The following is a 17,950-nucleotide window of genomic DNA, read 5'->3' as shown; positions in this document are numbered from 1 at the left end:
AAAATAAGCTTTCCTAAGATTTAAGAGTCAGTGTCTGTATTCTGTAAAGCTAAAACATGATGTGCAATAAGCCAAAACATGATGTGCAATAACGATAGTGCTAATTTGTCTTTGAATAATCTTGTCGACTTCATCAGTCAGATTCTGTATTTACTTCTTTGGTTTTAAAACCAAGAGGCTACTAATATCCCACTAGAAATGGTTAGGTAGGGAATTTGCTTAGCTTCAAGTTGTGCACTTCTTTTTATTTCAATGGCATGGTGAGTTGTACGGAGACCTTTAGATTTTAATAATTGAGCATAAATTCGAATCCTGCTTTTTGTGGATTTTTTAAAATTAATGTTGGATAAATTTTTATCAGTTGTGTATGCCACTCATATCCATAAGAGTTTAATAATTTGATTATATTTGAAATTTATTTTATTTAGATATCTACATGGAAGGAAGCTCATTGGGTTTAAAGGTTAACAAAGAGCAAAGTTACCAATGAACTACTCGAGCTCGACTTGCACGTTTATTATCAAGCCGACCTAAGGCTTTCAAAGCTACACAAGTAACGAGTTGAGTGAAATTCGAATTTCTTAATACTCGGCTTAAGTGACTTGCAAACGTAATCGATTTTTTTAAATAATTTTGTATAAATAAAATATAATATTTGCATGCCTATTTTCAAGTTTTATTCTATTTTTGGATTGAAGCTTGAACTCCCGTCCCAATTGAGTTTCCAGCTTCTTATTTGAATTAATGTTAATCAAACCTAATGGAGTCATGTTCGTAACTCGATTATGTCTCAGGTTGAGTTCAAGTACAAAATAATAAAGCTTGACCGAGCTCAAGTCTCAATTTTTTTCTTAATCGAACCGGTTGAGTTTGGACTAAGAATTAACAACGAATCAACTCGACTCTGTGTAGTTACACCCCTTACATTATAAAGACTGATCATTTGTTTATATTATTATATCCCATAAACCTCACATTCCCTTCCCTAATATTCGAATATGAAATCTTTATATGAAAATCTCAAAACTCTTAACTGTGTTAGGAGATGCATATGAAAACATCTTTTTGTTTATAATTAAGGAAGGCCTCTTATTTTTTACTTCTTTCTTTTGAGTCAGTTCTCGTTCTCTCATTATTGAAAATGAGTCTAACAATGCAATTTTTTGAGCCAATGATTATTTCATTGTTCTTTAACAGATGAAGCATATTTCAAACCACATTAAAGGTCTCAAATGCCGAACTTTGGGTCTCACTTTCAAACAAAGTTTTTTGCAGCTGAGTTGGCGAAAGCAAGAGTTTCCATCAACAAAAACTGTAGGATAATATTTGGTGTTACAACTTTAACCTTATTTTAATGTTTATAAATAAATACTAATCTCTGATTTTTTTAAAAACGAGAAACGCACATAAAAAGGCTTATAAATTATTTCATTTTCTTTACTAAAATAAACTGAATCCTCCCTTTTATATATAGTTGCTATACTATCCGCTTCATGTAAAACATCCAGGGCATATAGCTTAGCTTGGCTAATTTGCTCTGTTCTTTTCTTCTTCTATTTTTTTTTTCTCAAAATTTGACTTATTTGGCAAAGCCGACAAAGAGGCAACTTAAATCATAATTGCTTCTGATTAACCAACAAAGTTTGACTCATCAAACCCAAAAAAAACTTCACTATCAATGCCTCAGTTATAATTACAAAAACTAATCTTATTAAATTCGTTAATTGTAGTCACTGGTAGACCTTTGTTATTTTACTCAAAGTCATGAATCTTCTCCTGATTTGCTTAAATTAAAACCTACAAGGAAAGATACAATAAACAGAAAAAGGCATATAGAATAATGAAATCGTAGAGAGCCTCCAGCAATTGGTGATTTGGTTTCCGTGGCTGCCATTCCTGCCCTATCAACAACACCCAATTGCAAGTTTTAATATAGAAATTTATGGTGCATGCCATTAAAAAATACTCATTGGAAACCAATGGGATACACCAAATTTATCTGTCTTCAACAGTATTTGAAAATGGGTCCTGAAATTTTTTTGTGATAGTGGGAAACGATACGCTGCATTTATTTTAAATGTCAAACTTTCAGGTTAGGTTTGATACTATTCCTTGGTCACATACTCTTCTGGTCTTTTTTTTAAAAGGGATAAATAATAATATCCATTACACGACAAGAATTAGACTGAATTTTTTAATTAAACTTTTTGTTCTTGAATTGGAGTATGCACCCGCCGGCGTCCCTAGGCTGATGCTCAGACTATACATGAGAAGGGCCAATCTTTAAACCAAAGTGGACTACTCCAATTTTCGAATATAACCAATTGAATTGAAATAATTTATTTAATTTGATATAAGCTCATGTAATTCTCGAATTTATTTACGGGTGAATTTCTTTTCCAGTAGAAATAAAATGTTTCTTGTTTAAATTAAAATAGAATTTTGGAGAAAATCAACACAAACACCTCTTATTCCCGTTAGATCAAACATTCAGGTAATCTCTTGGATTACATAATAAAATGTAATATTTTCTTATTTAGTAAATCTCACACCTTTTATTCAAAAAAAAATCTCAAGTTCCTAACCGATAAAATATATTCTATTGAGTCGAATGTGAAAATTTTGTTACACATGCTAATATTTATTTATTTATTTAATTAGAACTACTAACCAACACATTTTACTTTTAAATGAAATATAAAAGGAAAATTTTGATAAATATATACATGTTTTCAACGAAAGTAGCTGTCTTGATGGAAATATAGGCTGTGTCTAGGATTTGTTGCTCGGGGGAAGACCAGCTCTACAGATTCCAAGAAGGTATTTTCCCATCTTTCCATCAAATAAAGACACGACCTGCTTGAATTAGTCAAGAATATTGCTCTAACAACCGCACCTTTTTATTTGATCTCTTATGGGAATAAAAGCAGAACCATTTACCAACTAAAATATGTATATAGGAGCTTTAGAAGTTCCTTTTTCCTTGCCAAAACTTAAAAGCTAAATAAGTATAGACTACCTTCATCATAAACTTAATTTAAAAATAATCTTTATTATTATTTTAATCATTTTTAAATAATTTTTAGTATAACTCGACAATAATACACTTTAAATCATTTATTCTAAATTAAATGCTCTCGGTTTGTTCTATTTCGCCATTCACATAAAATTTCAAAATTAAATCTTGATTTCTGTATCTTGCCGTCCAACTCTCTAATGCCATCGAGATCTATATCACCATCCAACTCTCTCTCCATCCCAAAAAGCAAAGATAACATCAATGTATGTGTTTTAGATTCTTGAGTTTATTTGTTTATATTCATAGAACTCAAAAGTTGATGGATAAATTATATAATTTTGGCAACTTAAACCTAGTTAGGAGTAACAAAATCAATTAGTTATTAGGCAATTCATGAATATTTTTAGGCATTGCATCATTGGATATTAAGTACTATGTGACTGGATATTAGGCATTGCATGACTAGTTATTATGTATTACGCGACTTAAGTATTGCATGATTGATTATTAGGAATTGAGTATCCTGTTTATTTGACATTACGTTATTGAATATTAAAAAAAGTGAGACTAGAGAAGAGGCATTGCGAGACTAGATTTTAATAATTGCATGACTTATGTATTGCTTGACGAGAATGAACACAATAACAATCATGCAATGCCATATAGATAAAATTCACGCAATGTCATACTTATAACACTCACGCACTTCGATACAAATAATAGTTACGCAATGCCCTATAGATAATAGTCACAAAATGCCCTTCAGATAACAGTCACGTAATGCGTTTCATAAATTGATCACGCAATGCAATACAATTAACAGTCACGCAATGCCCAATCAAACAGTCATGCAATGCCCAATCAAGAAGCATGCAATGATTTACATTCAATCATGCAATGATCTATCAACAAGTCAAGTAATGCCAAAAAACCCTAAACCAATCACACACACTCTAAGTGATGCCATGTTTAAAACCAATCATGCATAAGGTGTCAACCACTCATGCAAACCCTTATGCGAACCATTATGTGAACTTTTTCTCACTGCTCAATATGTGAACTACCTTTATGCGAAAAACCATTCCAAAATACTTCTATCACTGCTAAAAATGTTTGACGGTTGACTCAGAGAGGAATGCTTTCGAGAGAATGCTTTGTAGGGAGATGTATGGTCTGTCGATAAGAATTGAATAGTTGCAAAGTTTGTAAACATACTTGACCCAAACATATAGGTCGGGTTGAGGTACGGAGCCAAACATATAGGTTAGTTTCATTAAGGGTAATTTGTTTTAATTTTATTTCTCTTGGTTAAAAACAGTTAAAATTATAGGGAGGCCTATTTTTAAAAGTACTTTATACATGAGACCTATTTTTAAAAAGAACTCTTGACGTAACCTTTTCAAGAAAAATTGATTATCTAATTATATGTTTGATATGGTATCAAATGTAGGTCCATCATACCGTTATCCCTTAAATTACATCAATTTGTTTTCCTATTGCTAACTTGTACCACTAGCATTTTTATAAGAAAAAAATAAATTATAATATATATATATAAAGATTTTATGATACCCTATGAGAAATCCTTATCATGAGTCTGACTCTCTTTGTTCCTAAAGACATGTTTTCAGGTTAAAATTTAAGATTTCAATTTAATTCAAAAGAGCGTATGCGATAAAATTTATGGACAATCTTATACCATCTGCATAGGAAATTTGCTTCCTTAATTCCCACATTTGTAATTAGTTTTATAAAGTAAGCTTTTACCTGTTTAAAATATCCATTGCACCAACTTAGAGGTGAAACATATTACACTCTCATCCCTACTTTTTTTTTATTGTACATAATTTTCGATTTTTTTAGCACATTTTATTATATTTTGATATATTTAATTTCATTTTTTCAATCAAAGATTTTTTTTCTTTAAATAATTTAAAAGGTCAAATTTTAGTTTATCGAGACATTGATAAAATATTTTTCATATTTGTAAAAATTGAATAGCTTAATTATATTAAAGTCGAAGAAATAAAATGTAAATATTCTACAAATTGCTATTTTAATAAAATATTGAAGTACTATTGTCTTTTTTTTCACTATTATGATATACTTGTTTGGGTGATTTATATTTAAAGATATTTAATTTTCATGTGATGCTAAATACAATAATCTCTAATTTTTACTGATTTATATTAATTGGTAAATAAATAAATTATATTAATAATGATCAATCTTTTTTTTTATCACCGAAAATGAGGAAAAATGTGTTGTCCATGATGTACGTACTCAGAAATCGATTATGACTGTCAAATATGAATATATGTTTAACACAATTGGTTCAATTTTTTTTTATAATTTGAAACGTCATGTATTTATAATACAAATATTTCATGAAAAATAAGAGTTAAAAACAAAAATTGAAACAACTTGCAAATTAACGAAGTTATCATGCAATTGTCCTCTTGTTCCAGCAGTTAAGAACTGGTTCCAATATGAAAACATTGACTCGGAAGTAAGAAAACCAACAACCTTGGAAATGGAAAATTGTGTGTGAAAGAAGACGCCCATCTAGAGTATTCAATAGCCAATTGCCTATTGCCATGTCAGCCAAAGCATGATTTCCCTGTAGCTGGGGCATTTGCAGCTCATCTGTTTAACTGTTCTCCATTTTCTGTGCTGGTACTAGTTTTTTATTAAGGACCCTCCCCCACTTGCTTCTCACTAAATAAATCTACAAAACTCAAGGTAGCCTCCAATCAACCCAACAAATACAAAAGTTTAAGCCTGCAAAAACACCCATATTTTCTGCCCTCTCTCTCGATCTGGAATGAAATTTTTTTCAAGTTAATTTAGACAACATTGGCGCATCATCATTAACGTCACTGTTTTAAGAAAGAGCTCCTTTGCTCGCAACTTGCTGAGGTCTCTCTCTCAATTCCTCAGCATGATCTCTGTCATATTTATCTGTTTTGGCATTCTCTATCCAACCCTTTCCTTCAATCCTCTTCACCTCTGCCAATATCACCAGCTTTCCTTCTCCCATTTCCCTTTGTTTCCACCATGCCAAGAAACCAAGAAGTCAGTTGCTTAATTTCCCATTTTTTCTCTCATGACAACTTCATGCATACTAATGTTCTTTCACTAATTCCATAGCTCTCTTTTCCTTTCAAGATATACGTACTGATACTTGTCTATGGTGCTTCCAGGTTATGTGGCCCAGATTAGTAGCTAACAAGATCCTCAGAAAGAGATTAGGGAGCAACAACTTTGTCGCAGATTTTCCAAGCCGCAAAGAAACCTTGTTGGAAATTCCAAGCTTAGATCAGCCATCCTTGAGCCCCAAGACCATATTCAGTCATCATAAGGATACACACAACTACAGGTAAGCAACAGCTAACTTATTCTTTATACTTATATTCATTCCACTATCGTATTAATTAACAAATTATTAATTTATTTGTATCATTATAAGGTTTATGCTCATCCTTCCGTGTCTTTTTTTGTTCTCCTTCTTTCTCCTCATTTTGCTTCTTAAGTATTTTTGTTACTACTTGGAATGTTGGCGGGGTTGCACCACATGAAGGTTTGGATATGGAGGATTTGCTGGATACAGGCAATACCGCCTGTGACATCTATGTTCTCGGGTAACCACTGACAGTAAAACTATTACTACCAGAAAGCAAACAATGAGAGTTGAAGTTTTACAGTTTGATCAAATCTTTAATGATATCATTGTCACTTTCCTCTCTTCTTTCCAGGTTTCAAGAAATTGTACCCCTTAGCGCGTCGAACGTGTTAGGATCAGAAAATAGCAAAATTTCCACAAAATGGAATTCCCTGATTAGAGAAGCTCTGAACAAGAAAATTCGCTGCCGAGACAAAGCCCAGCATTCCAGTGAAGATGGAAAGTCATCAATTGAAAACAGCATCCCAGGTCAAGACTTCCGGTGTATTATAAGCAAGCAAATGGTTGGGATACTAATCTCAGTTTGGGTTCGAAGCTATCTTCGTCCTTATATCCGGCATCCCAGTGTCTCCTGTATAGGCTGTGGCATCATGGGCTGCCTAGGAAATAAGGTGATCATCATCAATCAAAGCATATTCCCAAAGTGGAAAAAATGTTATTGTCAAACAACCTTTTTCCTTTGATTTGTTCTTTATCCCAAAAGGAAAAGTTACTGTGTTATCAATGGTACTACTAATTTCTTCAATTTTAACAGCAACAGAACTGAAATCTTTACTGCTATACCAACATCAGGGTACAAATAGTTTTGAAATAATTACATGAGATTTAATCAAGAGGATTATTTATCATATCTTTTTTTCCCTTAATTCCCCCTTTTCAAAATCTTGGTTTGCAGGGTTCAGTATCAGTTAGATTTCGGTTACATGAAACAAGCTTCTGCTTTGTATGCAGTCATCTAGCTTCTGGGGGTAGAGAAGGGGATGAAAAGCTTAGAAACTCCAATGTATCCGAAATATTCTCCCGAACAAGTTTTCCTAGAGGCCCTTCACGTGATTTGCCAAGGAAAATCCTAGACCATGAGTACGTAAAATTACTTGATTTAATTTTCTTTAATCTTTTTGAAACAGTCCAAAACAATTTCGTTAGTGATTCATGGAGTATAATAATCTAATAATTATCTTCTTAATGAATGTTTCTTTTCACTATAAATCATGAAAATAAGACACGAATACCCAATAAATTATAAAGTTTAAACATCATTATTTGATTACTAGTCTCCAACTTTGAATTTGTTTTGTTCGATTAGAGGCCGCCAAAGATATAATATTGTTTCTTAATTATTTATCAGTGACCTTAATTTGGTATATATGTATATATATTTCTAAATTAGTGTAGTTGTTAAAGTAATTTTAAATTTGGTGGGGGCTAAGTACACTAATGGTTTGATAAACCAACTGAAAAGGATGATTACTTTACTGGTAAACCGTCTCTTATTATCAAATCCATTTGTTTATGATAAAGTTGTCTTCTTAATCAAGAAGTTAAACGATTACTTTTAGGACTATAAACAAGTAGCAGATTAAAATAAATCTAATACAGGAATCTCTTGGTGATATCAACTAACAATACCTGGTTCCCTTGCAGTCGGGTAATTCTGCTTGGAGATTTGAATTATAGAATTTCCCTACCAGAATCAACTATTCGACTCTTAGTGGATACAAGAGAATGGAACGGCCTCCTGGAACATGATCAGGTAACCAAACAATAAAATATCACAGCAAACCCATTTCACATCATTAATCTTCTTTCCTAATTTAATTCTCATTCTGAACTTTGGGATAAAAATGTTTCTGCAAATGAAGCTAAGAATGGAGCTGATGAATGGTGAATTTGAAGGTTGGCATGAAGGGTCTATCACATTCGCTCCTACTTATAAATACCGTCCGAATTCTGATGCATACTACGGATGTTTTCATCAAAGCAAAAAAGGGGAAAAGAAACGTGCCCCGGCATGGTAATTAACCTACTTATTGACATATAATATTCTTAGTAGTTCAAAGGTTTTAGGCCTTAATAGATTTCCCTTTTTTCTTTTAATTCAGGTGCGATCGAATAATCTGGTATGGGAAGGGGTTAAAGCAACATGTATATAACAGAGGTGAAGAGAAATTCTCTGATCATAGACCTGTCAAAGCATTATTTACTGCAGAAGTTGCGGTTTTGCATTCAATGAAACAATTTCAAAGCTTTTTTTTATCAGACAGGTTTGACAGAATTACAAGCCAGTTAGAGATACCCTCCTCAGCTGATGATTTTCTATGTAAAGGAAGATCAAGCTTCCAAATTTGAAGATAAGCTAAACGTACCCTTATCTTCTTGTATAACTGTTTGATGCATGCTAAACTACAGAGAATAGGGTGAGAAAGGAAATTACAAAGGATATGATAGAAGAACTTGTTAATTCTGTGGCTGTTGCACTTAAATTTGCTGATGAGTGTACAGTGATTTTTTTTGCGCTTATTCTCCAATTATTTTTATTTTTCTTCTATATATCTCAGAGAATAAGTCTAAATCATCCTTCTTTTGTTTTCATTAGATTATAAAATTAAAAAAAAAATGTAGGTTTTGTTTTGGTCCATCAACTACAGTCCAAAATCTGCTTGGTCCTTTTTGCTTCCAACATGGGTGTTGTATGCTAAACCCCATGCAGTTTATGTTAACCATCAATTAATTTAACGAAAACTTCCTAATGATTAGAGTAGCTTAATAACCAAATTGATTGGCGGATATGAAGCTCATAATATAAAAAAAAAAAAAGATGTCCTCTTTCAGAGGGAAAAAAAAAATGGGAAGGAGCATAAACTAGATGACAATAATTGAGTAGTTTAGATGGAGGCATTGGAGAGCCGTTGGATTTTTGTGGAGCAGTGGGAGAGCATCAAGGCAACCAAATTAATTATGTCTGTTAATTGGACCATCTCTTACTTAATTAATAGTTTATAGTAATAAAAAAGATATGTTATATAAATTGCAAGTGGTGCAATAATATTATGTCAGTGTCATGGTACATTTAACTTCTCATTCAATGGTTGATGAACATAAACCAATGAAATTATTTGGGATCAACTAAAAGACCCATCAAATTGTTGCAATAAAAAAAATTTAGATAAACACTTCCCTAGTGAGGCATTTGACAAAAAGCAAGTTTAATCATATCTGAAATCTCAAAATTATTGATACTTATTGAATCACAAAAACAATGAAGAATGAATGACAAGACACTGATATACACATGTTTCTTTAGCTCATCAATAAACAAAAGCTATTCTCCATCAATTTCTTGAACTTGTAGAAGGCATTGAAGAAAATTACCACATCCATACATGACAACCTTATCGCTATCAGATATACCAAAGTAAAAGAAGTAGCTGCATACAAACTTTGCATCAAAGCACCTGACGTATTTCTATAAACTTTTGGTCAGCAGTTACAAACAACCGATTGCGTGCATGCAGACTTTACTAACCTGCTAGTTTATTAACCTCTTACATGGAATCAAAATCCTCATGCGCATCAAGAGCATATCATAAGCATCCAAACTGGTACAATCTTCTATTTTCTCCACATAAAACTTTTTCTTCTTCGAGGCTGGTTAAGGCATGAAATATAATCAGTTATAGAATGCTGTAGCATGCATACAAGGAGGAAAGACAAATTAAAATGTACCCTCTGTTTTCATTTACAGCTAAGAGCTTCTCTCTTCGCCTTTAACCGATCTCATTAGCTACTGTACGTTGCAACTGAGGAAGCAACTTCTTTTGCGTCTGCTGCTCTGAGAGCCTTCATAGAAAATCTCATTACAGCCTTGAGTAGGCCTAACTAGTTATAGCTATGCTGCAATAAGGGGAGCAATACAAAGAATGGCCAATTATAGAGTTAAATATTGTGCTGTCTCATCATAGACGATAACAATATAGCCAAGAATATTGTCAAACCTCAAAAGCTCGTAGCTTATTAGAAATGAGCTCAGCATATTCATACAAGTCATTTTCTGATCTGGGAATGAAATTATCTAGTGCTTCTCAGCACAGCTCTTTGCAAATTGATCACCATAGAATCAGCTCTTCCAACAAGCCTGAAACATGAGGATGAACCTCTAAAATTCTTCATGCCTAAAAACCATCTTAAGAAATCCATGCAGTCTGCATCCAATATGTCTTAAAGATATATCCAAATACTTCAGTCCAGCCCATTCCTATGGATTTAGCCCATCCAAAATAAAATCAACAAATTCATAATTATGAATTCCTTCAAAACGGATATATGCAAGTACGTAGGATGGCAATCTCAAGTTATAAGCATGTGTCAACTGTTGTCTATGAAACTAAAAAGCCAGATATATGTGGTTATAATTATGCTTAAGCTAAGAGGAAGGTTGGGAAATCACAATGCTACTAAAACATATATATCATTATTCAACCTTTACCTTAGTTGGCAAAGCTATTCTTCAATAGCATTCAATTGGTCTTCCTTTTCTCCAGCAGCAATTTTCCCTTTTTTCCTCACTAACTTTTGAGACAACTTTGTTGGCGCTCTTTACTCAGGGGAGGTCATTTCACAGGTACCTACCAACATGATACAATTTCAAATATAAATAATTGCTACCCTTACTTTACACATGTAAGTTACATAATGTACAAATATATGTACAGACCTAATACTGCTTTGTCATCCTCACTTCCAGTGACACTTTTCATACCTTAGCAACAAATTTCAAATCCTGATTTCATCGATTTTAATAAATTAGCTCCAGGCAACTCTTGATAGTGACTATTTATATCATATTTCATATGACAAATAAGCATAGATACTAACTCTCTATATATAAAAAAGTTAAGGAATCTGGTGAAACAACAACAACGCACTTCTCATACTTGTGATGTGGTCTTGTATAATATCTTGCACTCTTTATAAGCCTGCAAGATTCATGCCCTGAGAGAATGTAAGCTAGATGCACTTTAAGAGAAAAGGGGAAAGCGACAGCATACCAGACTACTGTATTTCATGCCCAGAGTACTGCCTCCTCCACCATCTTCATCATCCCAGCAACTTGGATGTTGCCACTTGCTGAGAACTGGGCAATGGTCCATCCTCTGCAACAGTAGCAGAAAACCAAGATAATAAACGAGCTGCAAAGCTCAAGAAATACAACTCCATGGTCATACTACCATTATCCAAAACCTCTATTTATCCTAATTCATTCAGACACCTCTTCATGAAGAAATTTGCATGTAAAGTGAGAGATCCATTCGTTACAGAAGGTAATTAAATATCAATATAAGGTACGGAGACTAATGGGAGAGCTTCATATTCATCTTTCTCTTTCACGTACATGCTTGTGTGCACATGAGGGTAAATAAATTGATGGAAAACTAAAATTTGAACCAAAGCTCTTGTATCTCAAATATTGGGACAGATAATGGAGAAAAAGAGCATAGAAGGCCCAGCCCAATTGAAGTGGGCCCAAAAATCTTTACTATAAAAATAATAAAAAATTATAAGCATGCCACGTGGCCAACGGATTCTTCTCCTTTCGAAATCAAAAACTCCCGCAAAACTGGTCCTCTCTCTCAGAGAAATGATTCGACTGCGAAAGAAATCGGTGGAGTTCCTTATTCAATCTTCTCAGGTAAGTAATTTTCTCAGATGAAAATATTCGATGACGCAAATCAAAAATTTCCTTCATTAAATTTATTTTCTGTTGTAAATTAAAGCAACTCCAAGCTACTCCATTAGTGAAATACACTGCTTTATCTCTCTTCGCTGACCGATTTCTCCCCTCTGTCACCACGTAAATCTCCTCTCTCTCTCTCTCTCTTTTTCAATTCCATCAACTTTTTTTTTTAAAGAAAAAAATTTCTTAAATTTTAATGTTCTTTGTTTATTTTACAGTTTATTAAAGCAGGGAAATGAGTTGGGAAGCTGGCTTCTACGATCCATGGAAGACAGCAATTTGCAGTTATTTGCCCTCATTTCAATATGGATCTCAAGTAAAGTTGAGTCTTTACATCTCATGCTTCTCTTTTCTTTGTTTTCTTTCACAGTGAGGTGATTTTTCCGTTTGTTGTTGTAGATACACGATTCTCGTGCTCTGTCTGTTAAATCTTTAAAGCCATTGGGAGACAAGTTCATTAAGGATCAACATTTTACAACTAGAGATTTTCTTGAAGCAGTGAGCTACTTGCTAATTACTAGTATAGCTAATCGCAGTCTTGTTTTAGCCTTTTCTCTTTTAATTTAAACTTTTCGAATTTGACCTTTTTGCATTTAAATTTATTATTGATTAAGATTTAAATAAAAATTCCATAAAAACACTATTTAAGATGTGAAGTATTGTTAACTCATGCCAATCTGATCAAAAAGCGTATTGTGCAGGAGGTGGTCTTCCTTCAAGTACATCTCCAAGGCTCAAACAGCTAAAACATTTTCTGTTATCAACCAATTTGATTTGTTTGAGATGATCATTTCTCTTTTTAACTATTTTTTTAATATAAAGGTGTTGAATTTTGAGATTGGGACATCAAATGTTGCCTTCACATTCCTTGAAGAGCTTTTTATTCGGTTCAAGTAATGCTCTGGTTCCATTTCAGATCAATTCATCTGTATCGCTTGAAAAGTTTTATCATCTTAGTATCATTTTTTTCTCCTCTTTTTGCTATATTTTGCTTGTAGGGGAATGGCAAAGGTTGGGGAACTGGTGAGCTTTGAAGCATGCATGGATGTGATGGATCTTCTTTATGAAAAGGAGGAGACGTCAATTCTTTTTAGTTCTCCTCGTTCTCTTGCTGCTTCCATCTTGGCACGTTTTCAGTCATATTAAAATTACTCCACTATATGTCTTTTAGTCTTCAATTATGTGATTCAATTTGATAACCTTTTTTTTTTTTTTCCTTTTGTAGGTTACTTCATATGTGGTCACAGTCCCTAAACAACAGTTTGAGTTTCCTGTTCTTCCTTGGGGTAAGTTTTTCTCATGTGCACTGCATAATTTATTTCTTCTCCATCCCCCCTGCATCAAAATCATTTTCAGATTTAGTAAAGTTGAGGTTTGATTTGTAAGAATACCTCCAATATGTTACCTAGCATGGTGACAAAGAAAATTAAAGTAGTAAGTTGGGTTTGATTTTCAATTGGAATAGTATCAAGTAATTAAGAATTGTCCTATAAATCATCTCTGTTGAAAAGATTGAAGTCCAACTAGATGCATTGGTTTAACAAGGGAATTTCATGGTTAGACAACACCATATAGGTAATCAAACGAGATATTAGTAATACTGCTATTGGAAATTGGCCTGTCAGAACCAACCCCGCTTGAGGATAACAAATTTAGTGTTAATTGACTAGCTTACAACCCTAAAACCCTTCAGTTTGCTCATTCAGTAGATTTTTCCAGATGATGATTTGTATCTAAGGAACACTAAGCCATGATTACCTTCAAGTTTTATCTAAACGTTATTTCTAACCCCTCTTAGATGATTCAATCTATAACCTGCTTGTCTCAGGAGTTACTTTGTCACTTGAATTTAAGCTACTATCTCGTAAGATGAAGCAATGAAATTTGTAGAGTTTGAAACAACCAAATTGATCACCATATGTATAGGAGTGTCAACATCGAAGGCTGATCAGTACCATTAGCTTGTTTGAGAGTAGAATTACGTTTAATTCTAGCAGTAGTCTGACTCAAGAAACTTATAGGAAGGAATGCTACTATTGTTGGTAATTGGTTCTGAATTATTTTTCCAATTTTTGACTTTACTACTATAATCCTAATTGAAAGTCTCTTAATCATATATCTCATCTCATAGTGCTTTAGATAACACATCCATTTTAAAGATTAATTAACGCTATGATTGGTAGGAGGGAAATGTGAATGAAGGAAAGGAAGTGGAAGGAAACAGTGTTTCTCTCCTTCCCTTCCTTTGTATAGTGTCTAACCAGAAGTTTTAAAAGAATAATAATAAAAATTAAAAATTAAAAAAAAAAAGCCCAAGATTTTGTGCCTCAAAAAATTCTGAAGCCCACTTGTTTTGGGTCATATTTTCCCATAGCAATGAAGGATCAAAAACAGATCCGTTATCCCTCGTTTGTTTTTATTATTTTTGGTGCACTTTATTCCTCGTCTGTTGTAATACATGGAAAACTTTGCTCTTCTCTAACTATTGCTAAGATTTGAAAAATTCTTACCTTAATTCCATAATTAAGCTTTAATAAATTATTTAATACCAACTGAATTAAATACCCATGTTAGTATGTTACGTAAACTGTAAACAACGATTGGAGTTATTAAAGCTTTGAATTCATGTCTACAAGGCGAAAGGGTGAGTGTTTTATCTCTTGTTGCCTTGTGAACTGGGACACTTGTCCACCCTCAATCCATTCATCTTCCCTTCAATTCCATCAGATTGAATTTTGAGTCCTGACCACCGACCCTATCAGGCTCGTGGTACATGCACTGCAAAAAAGAAATTGCATGGTCCATTTTCATACAATAAATGCATGGAATATATAGCTAGCTAGGATCCTGCTGACACTATATCATCATCAATTTTTGACGTTAATTGTCACTATTGGAGGGGATTGACACTTGCCCCTTACTTTCTCTTTTCCAACCTTTTTTTATTTGGTTGAATCCGTGCTTTTTCTTTCAACCAATCTCTGTCCATTGGGCTCTCACCTCGGTGAAATTCGAGCTGTATCCAAGCAATTGAGTTTGTGGGCCCCGGTTTGAGCTTCTTTCCTTGGATTTGACCTTTTAAATATAGGACCGTAATTTTAGCTGACATCGAAATTTCACCGTAGGCAAAGAGATTCATTAAGAATATTTTTTTTTCTTTTTTCTTTTTATTAGAGGCAATTCTTTTGTTAATGATGCCATTCAATACCTATAGAATTAATTATTTTTATAAGTTAATTACTCACCAGAAGTGAACACATTTATATTTATCAATATTGATTAGTATTTAATCACTTAATATTGTTAAAACTTGTAGATGTAAATGATGTCACGTTAAAAAATCTCATAGGTTATTCTCACAAATCACAATATCCATGTGATGTAATTGTCCTTTAAATTTTTGGGGAGAATTAGATTTCAAATTTTGCACAAAATGAGAAGAACAGTTTTTCTAGAGTTTGGTAACTAGGAAAAATTGTACTAGTTGTGGGGAAGTTCAGTTAATTGCTTGGAATATATGCATAAATTAAATTCAACTACTGGCTAATACCATATTCTATGACCTCTCTCGAAGCAGTCTGTTATATTTCTCCTGTTTAACGTGATTCACATGAGATTAAGTGGTCTTAATCAGAGTTAAACTAATTTCTTTTAATGTCTATTAGAATCATTAAATGAGAGGTTCCTTTGACGTCACGGTCTTCACTCAGTATATATGCCCCAACTTAAAGCCTTTTAAATATTGATTCAGATTTCTTAATAATTATAGACATTAATCTAATGTTCGACTATGTTGCACTGTTTTCACTATCAAGAGTAAAAGCATGAAATTTGTCAAACATAAACTCAACAGCCTCGAGTACACGTAAAACAGTCCAGACCCTGGTGGCTAGAAACTTTTCCTACTCAATTAACTCTTTTGAGATGATATTTCCCAGTCAATAAGTTCAATGATTCGGAAGGTCGGTAGACTTTTTGGCTGTTTCTGTTTAGGTCCCCAGCCCTACACTTTTCCTCTTCAAGAGCAAGCAGTATGACATATGGATGATCTCTTGCGACCAATATGTTACACGTGAGAATCACACGTGTGAACACAATGGCTAATGCCTGATGAGGGACTGCTTAATTAAGGTAGGTGATAGACTGACCTAGTTGGAAGGATTCCTACAGCCTGTCTCTTGGTATTTTGTATTGGTCTTTGGATAAAGAGAAGAGGCATAAAAAACTGAACCACACCTCTGATGATGAGGATAATCATAATACATAAGGGTCCCATTTAGACCCACCACTGCCCATTTTTACTTATTTTGCTTTCAAGGAAGATTGATCTTCTTCTTTCACAGGTTGAGCTGTTTGATCCTTACTGTACTTTTACTATTAATGATGTGCTATCATTTGTTTTTTTGTGTTCTGGTTATTCTTTATGTTATCATTCTGCTGCTTCTGCTCCCAGCTCTGTTTTATTTTTAGGTCCTTCCATTCCAAGTTTTTATGTATCATGTCAGACATGTTATTTTGCACATGGCATATACATTTATACCTTGCCACTGGCAAGCCTAGGTTACAATAAGTAAACTGTAAAATTATTACTACAAAAGATTCTTGAGTTATTAGAACGAAAACAACAATTTGCTAGTGCTAGCCCAAAAGATATATTAGTTTCAACTTGAAAATGATTTTCGACCATCTTATTTAACTGACAAATCGCATGTTTTTGTGTGGTTGAGATTACGTTAAACCCTCTTCATAAATTTGCCATATGCAAATAGAATGCCCTTTGCTGTCATGGAGCCTTCACCAAACGCACAAAAAAGGTGATCTAGCCAATCATGAATTTAAATCTTGGTGTTATCTTGATTGGTATCTGAAATCGTCTAAATCATAGTAATGCTTTAATTGATAGAACAATCTTGTCTTCATCAATTTTTTGACTATGCATCGGCATGATCACGAGCTTAGTTAGAGACTTAGAGTTGTACCTACTAGATCAAGGACAAAGCTTCATAGACCGTTTCAAATTTTTTATCATATCCAATAATGAACTTTCTAAGATATTATTGCTTGATCTCCGTCATATTTAAAGATATGTTAGAATCTCTAAATTATTGTCAATCAGAGGCATTCAAGTTTTGATTTAGCATTATTATGCAATTAAATTTAATAAGCACTGAGAAAAGTTTTTTCTGTTTGCCTGCAGTAAAGTTTGTAACATCATACAAAGAAGAGGACATTATTGAGAAGGTCAAGGACATTCTTAGGCATGTGTTCGAACCCCATTGCTAGCCAAGGTTTCTGTAGAGAAAGCAGCTTCACGGTATGTCTCCACTAAACTGCCAATGATGAATCTGGATGATCCCCTTTAATGATAAAAACACTTCAACCTAAGCAAATTTTCTTGATAATTCAGTGAATGGTTGGCTGGATACAATGCATTTACCCTGTGTGATTTACATTAGAACAAGGTTACCCCTTTTTTTTTTTATTCTGTAAAGATGGAATGTAAAGTTGAGATAGGAACATGAAATTGTGAAAAGGAATTGGGGGACCACATTTCCTTAAATCCAAACACAGCTTTCCTAACAAAAATCTGATCTGATTGCATGCGGGTTCTACCACACGGCCTATTGATTCTATTAGATAGAAACATATAAGTATATATATGCAGCCTCTCTCACCTTTCTGCTGTGGACTCCATTTATTAGAAACAAAGGGGAGATGTGGCAAATACTTACAG

General features: G+C 33.4%; 2 protein-coding genes across 6 annotated transcripts; both read left to right on the top strand.

The window, feature by feature from the left end:
- The first annotated feature begins 5,787 nt into the window (after positions 1-5,787).
- On the top strand, positions 5,788-9,057 carry LOC18609993 (DNAse I-like superfamily protein). 4 transcript variants are annotated; one of them, XM_088803203.1, is made up of 9 exons: positions 5,948-6,094; positions 6,223-6,398; positions 6,553-6,660; positions 6,775-7,093; positions 7,378-7,562; positions 8,127-8,235; positions 8,345-8,496; positions 8,585-8,640; positions 8,747-9,057. In XM_088803203.1, exons 1-9 carry the CDS (start codon positions 6,077-6,079, stop codon positions 8,770-8,772), a joined length of 1,149 nt encoding a protein of 382 aa, XP_088659329.1. In that variant the 5' UTR covers positions 5,948-6,076; the 3' UTR covers positions 8,773-9,057. The 4 variants fall into 4 exon arrangements, with proteins under 4 accessions (XP_088659326.1, XP_088659329.1, XP_088659327.1 ...); XM_088803201.1 differs by having other exon boundaries at positions 8,743-9,057; XM_088803200.1 differs by lacking the exon at positions 5,948-6,094 and adding an exon at positions 5,788-5,938 and having other exon boundaries at positions 8,585-9,057.
- A 3,009-nt stretch (positions 9,058-12,066) lies between these two features.
- CYCJ18 (cyclin J18) lies at positions 12,067-17,706 on the top strand. Of its 2 annotated transcripts, none has more exons than XM_018114807.2 (9): positions 12,067-12,171; positions 12,257-12,333; positions 12,435-12,537; positions 12,616-12,714; positions 12,918-12,935; positions 13,039-13,109; positions 13,215-13,341; positions 13,442-13,502; positions 17,414-17,706. In XM_018114807.2, exons 1-9 carry the CDS (start codon positions 12,121-12,123, stop codon positions 17,497-17,499), a joined length of 693 nt encoding a protein of 230 aa, XP_017970296.2. In that variant the 5' UTR covers positions 12,067-12,120; the 3' UTR covers positions 17,500-17,706. The 2 variants fall into 2 exon arrangements, with proteins under 2 accessions (XP_017970296.2, XP_088659330.1); XM_088803204.1 differs by lacking the exon at positions 17,414-17,706 and adding an exon at positions 14,045-14,216.
- The last annotated feature ends 244 nt before the right edge of the window (positions 17,707-17,950 follow it).

Source organism: Theobroma cacao, chromosome 2, assembly GCF_053813885.1.
Source record: "Theobroma cacao isolate CCN51 chromosome 2, ASM5381388v1, whole genome shotgun sequence".
NCBI lineage: Eukaryota > Viridiplantae > Streptophyta > Magnoliopsida > Malvales > Malvaceae > Theobroma > Theobroma cacao.
The sequence above is the reverse complement of the archived record's forward strand: the minus strand, read 5'-3'. Positions and strand labels throughout refer to the sequence as shown.